At 38.0% G+C, this 13386-nt stretch overlaps 1 protein-coding gene across 3 annotated transcripts in view; it reads right to left on the bottom strand.

Annotated features, from left to right (window-relative positions):
- The window catches only part of CEP128 (centrosomal protein 128), a 345267-nt gene that overhangs the window by 197552 nt on the left and 134329 nt on the right, over positions 1–13386 (bottom strand). For all 3 annotated transcript variants that reach the window (XM_070415562.1, XM_070415572.1, XM_070415580.1), the window contains one exon: positions 6089–6739. In XM_070415562.1, coding sequence (XP_070271663.1) covers positions 6089–6739 — 651 coding nt within the window. The remainder of the gene's footprint in view (positions 1–6088; positions 6740–13386) is intronic.

Here is a 13386-nt window from a genome sequence, read left to right as displayed (position 1 = left end):
GTACTATGAGCTACTATTACTGACTGATCGATCAGTTTCTCATTTATAAATGGAGCTTGACAACATTCCTATTCAACCTAAACCTCCTGACTCCTGATTTTGGTGAAAGAATTGTGTACTTTTAGTAGTAATTATTAATACCACTCCTGTAGAACTAAAAAGATTATAAATTGCAGCAGCCATGAAACTACAAATAACTTAATATGAAAAAAAAAAGTTAGCAGTGATTATTTCAGTATCAACACTGTAATAAAGTACCTGGTTTTTCATCTTTAATTGCAATATAACAGAATCAGCTTTTAAAAATTAGGAATAATATATTCCATGTACGGAATTCAATCAAAATTTGCCACGTATGTAAACTTACAGACTTTTAAAATAACAATATAAACACTAGATTTTGTGTAGCTTCATTTTGTTCTCACAACAACCTGACCAGGAGGTACTATTATTTGCTTTTTGGGAACTGAAGCACAGAGACACCAATAACTTGCCCCAGGGTAGCAGTGATTAAGTGCAGAGCCAGAATTTGAACTCAAGAATTCTCTCCAATATCCATGATTTCAACTACTCTGCCACATTGCTTTTCAACAGGCACATACACCACAAGGTTTCAAAAACCAGCTGGGCACAACTTGCAATATTACGCAAGCCCTCCTAGCATAATTAAGCTTGACCTTATAGTACTCCCTTGTTCACACCCACCAGTTACTAATAGCCTGTAAGCAATTAACATATAGTCAATTCATATAGACTTTAGTACCTAAAATATGTTTCTCTTCTTTTTATAATTTATTATATCTTTTTGATCAGTTATATAGGAACACAATTATTGAAAGCAATTGCCTGAAAGAAGTTTTGTGCATTTTAGACAAAAATCTATATTTTATTCAACCCACAAAATTCACCTAAAATTTGATGCCACTTGAAATTAACAAAGGAATTGAGTTTTTATGAGGAATTGTGTATTCATAACTCAAAATAAGTTTACAAAATAAAGTCTCTCATCAGGAAAAGTGGTCAATTATGACTTGAAGTTGCAGTAGAAGGCTTTGGCTTTTCTTTATGTCTCTTAAAAGTGGAGGTATAGAAGGTTCCCCTAAAGCCAGGGGGTGCTGGAGCTGGCTCACAGAGGCTCTCAAGAACCAACTGTGCTCATCTCTTCTGAATTTTGTCCCTCTCCTGTGATGTCTTGTTCGATAGCTTGAAATCAGCCAAAGGAGGTATTTATACCACTGTACTTGGGAAATGCTACAAATCAGGTTTCTCTCCACCCCTCCAGAGGGCCTATTTTAAAACATTTACCAGCGCACCAATGCCTAAGTTTGACTAAGAACTAGCTTGTTGTGGTTTTATTATTATATTCACATTTCATTTTATAGTTTATAAAACAATGGCACACTTACAAAATCCTGTGATAAAGACATTACTGTTCCCTTTTTTTTTTTTTATTAAGTGAAAAAAGGTTAAGTATGTTGACCAAGATCATATGGCCAACAAGTGGCAAAAGTATATAACTCCAATCCTTGGTCTTTTAATTCCCAAAAAAAGGCTCTACAAAATTATTTTTGTTGAAATCATAATAAAGTGATAACCCAATATCCTTCAAATATTAACAGCAGCTATATTATTTCATTAAAATATTTTACATTTATTTTTTAAAATAGGCATGAGAAGGGTATTTCTAGATAGAGAACCATAATTTGTGCAGTGGAAAAATAGGGGTGAAATACCAGCACTTATTAGACTCAGAAAAAGTAATAAATTAAAGCTGAAAGATAACAAAATATAACATTTATAGAGCTACTATCCAAAGCACTCTTGTACATAATTCAGTCTATTAAATATTCTTTGATGTCCATTGTTATCAACTCCTTTTAATTAATATATGTAAGCAAAAGTATAAGGTTTTATTAATGAAATAGCATGAGGTGAGGGTTGTCCCTTATGGGTAACTCATTCAGTTGAAAAGCAAAGTGTGAGGCTCACAGAATCTCTGGTTCTCCTTTTAAGCTCTTGTGTTGCTTTTGTGCCACATTAAAGAGTAGCTGCAACACCCCTCCTAAATCTCAGTCTTCCAAATTAAAAAAAAAAAACGTCTAACGGTTTCAGGGTATACACAGAATACTTCTAAATTACATATTCTTTACATACAATTAATTTTCAAAGCTTATTGTCCTCTCATTATACATGAACACAAAGTACTTCCTACAGAAAAGTTGAGGAAATTAGTTTTCCCCCATTACAGGGGGAAATCCAAGCCATAAAGATCACAGAGCAATTCAGGAGCAAGTCCTCTGATTTCCAGCTTTTAAATAATTTGACCCACCTGGCTGGCGTGGCTCAGTGGTTGAGCCTTGACCTATGAACCAGGAGTTCACAGTTTGATTCCTTGGTCAGGATATATGCCCAGGTTGAGAGCTCAAACCCCAGTAGGGGGCAATGTGGGAGGCAGCCAATCAATGATTCTCTCTCATCATTGATGTTTCTTGTAGGGCAGTGATGGTGAACCTTTTGAGCTCGGCGTTTCAGCATTTTGAAAAACCCTAACTTAACTCTGGTGCCGTGTCACATATAGAAATTTTTTGATATTTTCAACTATAGTAAAACAAAGACTTATATTTTTGATATTTATTTTATATATTTAATTGCCATTTAACAAAGAAAAATCAACCAAAAAAATGAGTTCGCGTGTCACCTCTGACACGCATGTCATAGGTCCGCCATCACTGTTGTAGGGAGTGGCAATAGGGTTAAGCCTCGGACTGACCTATGGCAAGGCCACAAACAAGTCCCAGCTTGGAGGGTAGAGCCCTCCTAGCATAATTAAGCTTGACCTTATAGTACTCCCTTGTTCCTTCCTAGATAGCTAATGGGCTATAGGAGGTGCAGCAAGTACTGCCAAAACAAGGTGAAACTCGCAAGAACATTGTAAATATGTTGACCACTTCTCTTGTCTTGCTTTGTGTGCTCTGACTATAAAATAAAGCTTCAGCTTACAGGCTGTGTCACTGTGTCCTCATTCAGGCACAAGTGAACCTACCTAGCCCCAACTATATTCTCTTGTCTGTCTTCTTTAATCCTTCACGGCCCCTCCTCAGGTTTACCCCTGGCCGTGCTGGACGCGGTTCAATTTCTATCTCTCCCTTCCTCTCCCCTCTCTGAAATCAATAAAAGTATATTAAAAAAAAAAATCAACCCACATCCATTGAATATCTTCAGTATGTCTCAAACATTGTTAGACAACGTAAAACTCAAAGGCTAACATGGGCCAAATAAACAAGGTTTAAGTTTATGTGGGCCACAAAAATCAAAAACTCCAATTTTCATAGAAACGTAGGTTTATTTCGAAAAGTATGGTATAAAAAAAAGAACAAGAGCAATGATAAAATTAATGTTTTCTTCCTGACACTTGGCATCTCTTCTCTGCTATATTTTTCCTACTTTGGGGGAAATCTTGTTCACAGTGATTATTTTCAAAACTGACCCAAGGTGAATGTCAGTAATTCTGGATCTGACCGAAGACTTATTTCCTTTCATAATTGTAAATAACTGCTCACACCATTATATTGGCTGGGCTGCAAAAATGTTCGTGGTGGGCCAGATGTGGCCCACAGGCTGCGAGTTTGACATCCTTGATGTAAAGAGACATAAAAATGGCTAAGACCTACTACCTGCCCCTCTGGAGACTTATGAGCACACACAAAAAAAACAATATAAGGCAGCCTAAATGTGCTTGCTATTCTATACAACAAAGAGCTATAAAAAAACAGAGGATTGGAGACTCATCCCAACTTCAATGAATCCATAGAAGAGATGAAAAATTAATTGGTCCTTGAAGGATTAGGCCGCATTACGGGAAAGGACCACCCTGGAAAGAACCATTTCTCAAGCCATGACCTAATAAGTCACTATACAGCTATCCTCATTTAAAACCCTGCCTTCCTTTGAGATTCACACTGTTTCTCATCAACTCTCCCTTCCCTGCTGGCAACAGCTGATTGACAAGTCATCCTTTCTGGCATGTGATCAATTGATGCCTTCACAATAGCATCATAAATACCCAAATATCTATCCAACAAACTAATATCAAAGTTATCTGACCTGTTGTATTACAATCACCTTCATCCACATCCCACAACAGAACCAATTGCATTATCACACCTTGGGCTTTAACTCTGAAAATCTAAACACTAACATAAAAATTCCTGACCAAATAAGCAACCTACAGTTGTAGATTCCTATACTTCCACTATCATTCCTTTGCTCATGATACTTCTTCACCAATGTTAGCTACATCAGTGCATGACATGCTCCCAGACTAGTCTCATGCAGTTTCTACCAGTCTTCAGAGCAGTTTATGTCTCGCCACTCATAAATTACTTACTGCCCTGCTGCCCTGCTCTACTTCAGAGGGAGGAAAGAGACTGGTTAGCATTCACATCAATAAGCTCAGACTATGAGCTTACTCGATCTTACTGGTTTCTTTCAAAACCTTCAGAGGAAGACGTGCCCTGTCTCCTGTTAAGTGCTATCTACTCTATTTTTTATCCGACCTCCTCACATCTCCTCATGGACCTTCTCCACCAATCTCTCACAAACAGAATAAACTCTCTTTTAATTCTTCTTTTAGCCTGTGTGCCACATTTGACACTCTTGACTATACCTTTCTTAAAATGTTCTACCTGAATTTCCACTCTCTTCTGGTTCTCCTCCTCTCCTTCATATGTTCCTTTATTTTTATTTGCCAAAGATCTTTCTCAATTTTTCCCTTAAACATTGATGTTCTAGGGTTTTCATCCTCTTCCTTCTCCTTGCATGACCTCATCCAAATCCCATGATTTCAATGACCACCAATGAGTTACTGGCTGTAAATATTTAACTTTAATCTCAAGTCCCCCTCAACATCTAACCTATTATGTAATGACTGTTCTACCTAGACTTTCATGGTTAGGCTTAAGTTCCCTTCTTCCTAACTCAACATGGATTTTGTATTGTTCTCTCCAAATCTGTTCTGTCCGTATTATCTATCTTGACAAATAGCCTTGTTATCCACCTAGTCTCCCAAGTCCATACCTAGACATCCTTAAGAATAAACCTTTTCCAGTACAGCAATGTACTTAAGAAATAGGCACTTTACCTGGGTTTAAATGCTGCCTCAACTACTTTCCACCTTGGGCAAGTTACTTAACTTCCCATATCTCAATTTCCTGAACAGAGAAAATAATACCATACAGTCTGCAGGAATATTAAATTAACACATATAAAGTTCTTATAGTAATAATTGGCACAAAGTAAGTGCTAAAATATGTCTTCTACTATTATTATGATTGTCACAGCTAATTAATCAATATAGAATCCATCTTTTACTTTCAAGATCAGCTCTTCTTCATATCTCTGACAAGTGTTCATTCCAATAAAGACTGATTAAAAAAATAAATAATATGGAATCTATATGATGATAAGCACCATGGAGAGAAAAAAATGAAGCAGAAAGAATGGGATAGATTTATCATACTCCTGACAATCGTATTATAAAGTTATTTAGCCGCTGCATGGTGAAATGCTAATACCATTAGAATTGGAAACATTTCCCCAAATGCAAGAACTCCACTATGCATTTACCTAGGCACCTTTGATTTGGAAAAGGAAGGGTAAATCTCAAAAGCCGTAGGTTTATACAGCCCATAAGCTATCCACTTTAGTTACCATACTAATAAGGGCTGTGGTTATAGCTTCTATGGCCTTGGTAAGTCTTTGCCTTTTATATTTTAGGAGGTCATAAATGTTGAATGAGGGCACGTTTCAGACCCACAACTTACTGCCACCTCTGCCTTTTTCTGAACTCCCCAAATAGCTAATGGTTCCTTTTAAAAGGCTTCAGTGCTCCGAAAGAGGTGCTCCCAGGTGGCTGCTATAACTCATTTCAACCTGGCCAAACAGCCATGGATAAGCCTCTTTATTGTTAGTTTCAGCTTCCCGTCAGTGCTTGGAGATACAGAATGATCTCTAAAAGTTTACGCTTTATTAACTTCATGAGCCACCAGAAGAATTCCTTCAGTACCATCAGATAATTCAGCACATGTACCTTAAGTGTCCTGATATGATTCTCAGCTTCACTCTTCTCTTTCTTGAAGTGCTTCATGAGCTCCTGGACGTTTTGTTCGTGTTTAGTTCTCACATTCTCCAGTGAGGACGTGAGATCTGCCAGCTCCCTCTGGTGCACGTCTCGTTCCAGCTTTAACTGGGTAATGATTGTAGTTGTTTCTTCATCTCTAGATTCCGCCTGTGTCTTGAGGTCAGAAAGGTTCTTAAGCACTTCCTTCCTGGCTCTCTGTTCCTCGGCCAATTTATTAGCCAGGTCTGCCCGGATGGCACTCAAGTTCTTGATGGCCTCTTGCATCTCCAGAAGCTGAGCCTTGTCCTTGGCCTGGCTCTTCTTTAGTTCTGCAATTTCTTCCTCCAGGTGAGCTTTCTCCACTTTCAGTTGGCTCTGAAGCTTATTCTGCTTTTGGATTTCAGTGTCTAGCCTATGGATGGTGTCCAGGGAATCCTTGACTTCTAGTTCAAGGTCAGCTTGATGAGCCTTCACGTCACTTAGCTTCTGCTCCTTGCAGTGAAGCTCCTCCTCCTGAAGGGCCCGCTTGGTTAGGACCTCGTTCAATTCCTTTCGAAGGTTCTCTATTTGTTGTAACGCCACATAAAGCTGGCTTTTCAATTCATCCTTTTCTTTTATGATCTACCAGGTTAAAAATACAAAACCAAAAAAAATTACTATAAAATTCACCATAGAATAAAAGTAACCATAGACAGTGCCAGAAAACAAAATAAAATTTAATTCACAAAGAAAAATATTTGTTATTTTTGATTTTTTTTAAATATTTCAGCCTAGACAAAGAGAAAACATACAATTATTCTGAAATAGCACATTAAAATGTCTCAGATTTTCATCACCAAAACATATCAATCCTTGCTCATACACAAATATTTAAATGTAAGATAAAATTGATCCAAAGAATAGGGAAAGAAAAAGACTCCTATTATAATTTATCAGAGGTTGAAATAATGTAGTTTATTTAAAATAACAATGATTTACATTTCAATGCCATACTTTTAAAAAGGAAAAACCTCAAACCGATATAGAAAATAATATAGGAAAGCACACAGATACAATCTAAGAAAAGTAATGGCATAATCAGTCATTATTAATAAAATAATGTCAATAGTGATGAGAAACACAACAGTACATAACTAGGAGTCTTGAGGCCCCCATAAAGGTAGAAATGAGATTAATTTAAGATTGGAGAGGTTAGAAAGGATCTCAAGAGAAAAGGCAAGAGACCAGGCAGCCATCACCCTCTGCCAGCCTCCTTAGGGGGGTTAGGGTATACACTGAGGGACAGAGATCAAGAACTGACCTTCTAATTCTCACTAATCATCAATGTAAATAAAAGAGCCAGCAACAAAGGAAGCAGAAATGTCACAAACATAACTCCAACACTGGCACCAAGGACAATATCTGTACCTGCTTACTGATGCCCACCATAGCTCAAACCCAGAAAAAAAATTAAGATTCTCATTTCAGAATTTGAAATAATGAATTAAAATGCTAATACTGTTACTGGAAAGAGGTCCTGGCCCTTAGTGGGTCTGCATAGGGCTGGCCAGTAGTGTGTGGGTTCTTGATTTCATACAGGAAAAAATTTCACAACAAGAGTCCAGGCAAATTTTTTTAAATACATTTTTTATTGATTTCAGAGAGGAAGAGAGAGGGAGAAAGACTGAAACATCAATGATAAGAATCATTGATCGGCAGCCTCCTGCACACCCCCTACTGGGGATTGAGCCTACAACCCAGGCATGTGCCCTGACAAGGAATTGAGATGCTCAATCACAGAGCCGCACCAGACTGGCCAGGTGAGTTTTAGAGGACATTTATTGAAACTAAGGACAGTGGAACAAAGAAGGGCCTAGAATAACAGGAGAGGTACTAGGGGGGAATGAGCCTAGGATGGGTGACTTTGGCTCACTAAGTCTGAGAAAAAGAGGGCCTTAGGGACAGGGGGTTTGTCCAGGATAAACTGCTACTGCCCATGCTGCACTGGTTGCAAGCTTCTCTGGGATTTCTTTGAGTTTAGGAGATGCAGGCCTGTGGGGAAAGAAAAGGAGGAAGTAGGGGAATGGGGAGGGCGTGCACCAGGGAGGGAGAGCCCAAGCTGGGACCTTACTTTTGTGGGGGTTTAAAGGCTGGGCGTTTAGGGGAGGTCTTCAGGGAGGATCTCAATAGAATATTCATCAGTTTTATGCTGATGTGCCAAAATGAGATGTATTCCCTTAACTTCATTTGTCCTTGGGTGTGATTGGCAAATGGCACTAATTGGATTTCTGCTATCTGTCTCCCTGAATAGGGTGATTTAAGCTATTTACCCTCTGGTTGGGGAGAAGTGCAAAGCATTTACTCTTGAGTGTCCTTGGTTTGGGGAAGATAGGATTTACTAGATGGCTGCAAACTGCTTGGCACCTAGATTTACTAGATGGCTGCAAACTGCTGTTTATCTATCCCAATTCCTTTTGCCAAGAAATTTTCTAGCCTCTTACTATCCTGCCTCAATACTTGCAAGACATTTTGACACTTCACATTTTAATACATCAGTGTGAAACAATCCATGATAAAATTAGTGAATCACTCAAAAGCGAAGTTTCTTCAAATCCCTCAGTTCAAACAGGGAGAAACAGAATGAAGCTGACATGAGAAACAATAAAGGAGGTGGGTGGGTGACTAAGCAGTTGAGCTCTGGCCAGAGAACTGAATTTGCTTCTCAGTCCAGTCATAAGTAGTTCTATGGCCTTAAGGAAATTATCTTTATAAAGAGCATAGTAGTTACATCATAGAGCTGTGAACACATGTGGGAAAGGGGATACAAAGAGCAGGGGTGGGATTTAAGTTCAAGGAGAAACCTTGGTATTCATGCAGGAGAGTGATCAAAACTGTGAAGAGGAATAACTGATAAGTCAGTGTCTCTGGATTGCAAACACTGAACACAGATAAATGAGTTCACTTTGGAAAGATTGTAAGGCAGGAAAAATGGCTGGAAATACAGATAAGCCTAAGGCTAGATGTATTGTTTTTCTACTGCAGTGTAACAAATTCCAACAAATTCCAACAAATTCCAACAAATTCCAACAAATTCAGTGGCTGGAAACAATATCCATTTATTACCTCACTGTCCATAGGTCATAATTCCAGGCAAGGCATTCTGCTAGGAGTCTCCTGGGGCTGAAACCAAGGTGTCAGCTGACCTGGACTCTAGTCTGGAGCCTTTGGGGAAGAATCCGCTTCCAAGTTCATTCATATTATTGGCAGAATTTAGTTCTGTGAACTTGGGTTCCTGTTTCCTTCCTAGCTTTGGGCCAAGGGTTGTTCTAACTTCTAAAGGTCATCTGATCTCCTTGGCTCAGGGTCTCTTCTGTCTCTGACACCAGCAATATCACAATAAATCTCATAGTTCTGAATCCCTCTAACTTCCCCTTATCCCAGTGATGGCGAACCTATGACATGCGTGTCAGAGGTGACACGGAAACTCATTTTTTTGGTTGATTTTTCTTCATTAAATGGCATTTAAATATATAAAATAAATATCAAAAATATAAGTCTTTGTTTTACTATGGTTGCAAATATCAAAAAATTTCTATATGTGACACGGCACCAGAGTTAAGTTAGGGTTTTTCAAAATGCTGGCATGCCGAGCTCAAAAGGTTCGCCATCACTGCCTTATCCCAACAGACAAAATTCTATCTGCTTTTAATGGCTCTTGTGATTAGATTAGGCTCATTCAGATAATCTCCTTATCTTAAGGTCAACTGTGCCATCTAACATAACATAATCATGGGAGTGATATCTCATCCTATTGACAGGTCCAGTCAAAGAGTGAAATGTCTTTGGGAGGTCACTCAACTTACCAACTAGAGAAGACAAAAAGGAACAGAACCAAGTCATGGCTGTAAGGACACTAATACCACCTCAGAAAAAGGGGAGGAGACTTAAATACAGTGATTAATTTTTAGAACAAGTAACAAAGCCCCCTGGCCATGAGTTGAGAGACTTCTGTGCAGCCCCGAAGATAAAAATCATATTTTCAAGACGAAGCTCAAGCAGGTAAAATGTCTTTGATTTAAAATACTATCATGTCTTCCTAAAGTTGGTTTAAACAGTGAGGATATTTTTTTTCCCCACATAGCAGGAATTGATTGGGTGGTTCAGGAAGAATCTTTCAAAGCTCAGGCTCTGCTACTCTACAATTCTGCAGGTTTCACACACACACACACACACATCACATCACCTCATGACAAAAGTAACAGTCAAGTCTGAAATTTTTTTGGCAACACAGGTACTAAAAACTAAGTTCATCCATTTGTTTCTGATTAATTGCTTGGCTAGTAGCCACAGCTCTAGATATTGTCTAGACATTGTCTCTGAGTCTGAAAATGTCAGTGTCTTAACCACCCACCTCAATATTCTAGACATTCCCAGGAGTCCTCAGTTGAATAGCCTTTACCTTGAGGAAACTCAAAACAAAGGACATGGGGCTTCTTTGTGTGGCCAGGAATGCTTAAGTATAGAAGTGCTTGAAAAGGGCCCAAGAAATCTGGCTTGTTGGTTTTTTTTTGTTTGTTTGTTTTTTTACTTCATATTCATTTCTGCTATGTGTCTGACCTCCCTCTCTTGCTTGGACTAACTTCAGGATGGATAGATAATTTGACTTTCCCAACCCTAAAAGACTCTAAATTATCATACTCAGAAAATTTGGATTACAGGTTGCAGATTTTCAATTTCTCCACACCAAAAATTTAGCTCTCTGCTTTTAGACAGACCAGTTTTAACCCATACTTGTCTTTCTCTTATAGGACCTTTCTGAAGGCAGCAAGAAGTACACAACATACGCCAACATCCTAAAGTTTTCTTACTGGTCACTTAACACCACACTCTGAGGCGTAGCATCAATGCCCCAAGGTTTGCCTTCTGATGGTTAAACCAACTACTTCCAATAGCACAGTAAAGCGTGCCAACTTTCCCTTTAGAAATGTATGATCCTCCCTGTCATCACCCCACTTCTCCATTTAGCCAATCCTCTATTTAGGTTATTTCACTAATAGCACCTAGAATTGCTGTTTCACATCAGCTACTGAGAATAAGAGAAAAACTACAATCCAAGTTGGCTTAAACCACCAGGTAATTTATTATCATCTCCCGAGACAGGACTGCTGCAGACACAGAACGTCAAATCTCAGGTCCACCTCTCTGCATTTCTCTCAGCAATACCCTCTCTGTGTGAGGCTTCATTCTCAGGACCATAGCAAGACAGCTTCGGCCATTCCAGGCATTCCAGCCAAATACAACATCAAGAGAAGGAAAAAAGCTCTCTTCTCATGCATCATTTTTAAGAGCGAGTAAATGTTTACCCAAAGCTCCCCAACAGACTTCATAGAGAATTCTTTATTTATTGATCAGAATAGGCTTGCATGCCTAGTACTTGGGCCACATGAATTTCTGAATGGAATGGAATGGAATGGATTGGGGTGGGGAAGTAACCAAGACCACTATAGGAGCCCACTGACATTTCTATGTAAGTTTTGTGTGGGGATGGAAAAAGTAGAGAGCTGGGTTGATTAGAGATTGCAGGTCAGTAAAATGTGTGAGGTGGAAGGAAGAAATTAAAGATGCCAGTGAGCATGTCATCAGAATAGCTTTTTAAGAAGTCCAGTCTGACGGGAAAAAACTGATTGCAGGAAATGACTGAACAACCAGAGGAATGCAGGAAGATGAAAATCAAATGCCAATGGTTCAAAAAGGAAAGGGGGAAAGAGGAAATGTGTAAGATCAGAGACTGTAATTTTGGAACTAGCGATCTGAACATACAAAAATTACAAATGATAACAAATTTTAGTCACAGAACTTAGCTGCTGAGTGGTCTGAAGGTAAATTAGGAAATTAGTGAAGTATGAAGATACAGAATTAAATAGGTTAATGACTGAAACTTTGAGGTCGCCAAAGATAATGGCCAAAATTGCATGTAATGAAACAGGTTGAGGGGAAGTCAGGTGTAAAAATCCATGAGAAATGTGACACATAATGGAAAAATACATCGCAGTCAAGAACAATAGGGAGAATGTTCTAACCAAGAAAACCCTGCTTCCAAAGAAGGTCAGCCGTAAGTAAAGATTATGAAAGAACTGTAATGGCTGAGTAAAGCCAAAAGAATGAGACTGTCTAAAACCATGGTGGACATAGGAGTAGGAGCGAACTCCTCAAAGGCCTGATGACAAAGGTGGACAAGGAAATTAAAAATAATAATAATAAGTTATTTATTTGCCTGTGAGGGAACATGCAGATTGCTAAATTATGCTAATTCAGGGTGGGGCAAAAGTAGGCTTACAGTTGTGAGTACACAAAACAGAGTTTATTCTTATATTTTTATGCATTAATTATTGTATAATTTTCCATACGAACAACTGTAAACTACTTTGGCCCTACAATATATATCAGTGATCTATCCTTTCCTTAATAGCATTTGATAGGACTGCTTACATATTTTAAAAGTACTCACTTAAGCATTGATCCTTCTCACTTTTTAGACATGAAAAATTCAAACTTTAAAAGACAGTATTTATTACGTATTGCTCTTGTTTTTCCTCAGCATGAAAGCAATACACAGAAGGTAAAATGACAATATAAGATTCTTGAAGTCAAAGATTATCAAACAAAAAGCTCAAGACACACGAGCAAGCCAAGTATTCTACCAATTCAGAAAACACACACAAACATACACACACACACATAACCTAAGAGGATTCCCATTATCGATGTTAAAAAGATATATGAATTTGGAACATTCAGAAAAGCATATGTTATGAACAGAATCAGTTGTTTTCTTTCTTTAGCATTTTCCAAGCATGTATAAAAGCCAATGACTTCAAACAGCACTTCAAAAGTAAAACAAAGGTTTCATACTTATTTTTGGCCTGAAACTAATATATTTTATGTCAACTATAATTTTAAATTAATTAATTAATAAGAACAAAAACGTCACAACTTATGAGATTATATGTATCTATAGAATTTTAGGTCTTCCAATACACATTCATCTACATATCCTAAAGAACACCATGATTCCCTGATGTATACATCCATGCCATTGTCTTTGAAAGGAAAGTATACAATCTGATTTCTGTTTGTTTCTGCAATGATGTGCCATTTGACTGATATTCCATATCCTTCAGTAATTAAGTAGTTTTTAAGATTATATATATATATATATATATATATATATATATAGCAGTCAACCAAGATTCCAAAAATGTAAAAAGCAAAAAAAAAAGAAGCAAATA

This window comes from Myotis yumanensis, unplaced genomic scaffold (assembly GCF_028538775.1).
Source record: "Myotis yumanensis isolate MYYU_CA2020_CCGP unplaced genomic scaffold, mMyoYum1.0.hap1 SCAF_1, whole genome shotgun sequence".
Lineage (NCBI taxonomy): Eukaryota > Metazoa > Chordata > Mammalia > Chiroptera > Vespertilionidae > Myotis > Myotis yumanensis.
This window is presented reverse-complemented; position numbering and strand designations above follow the sequence as displayed.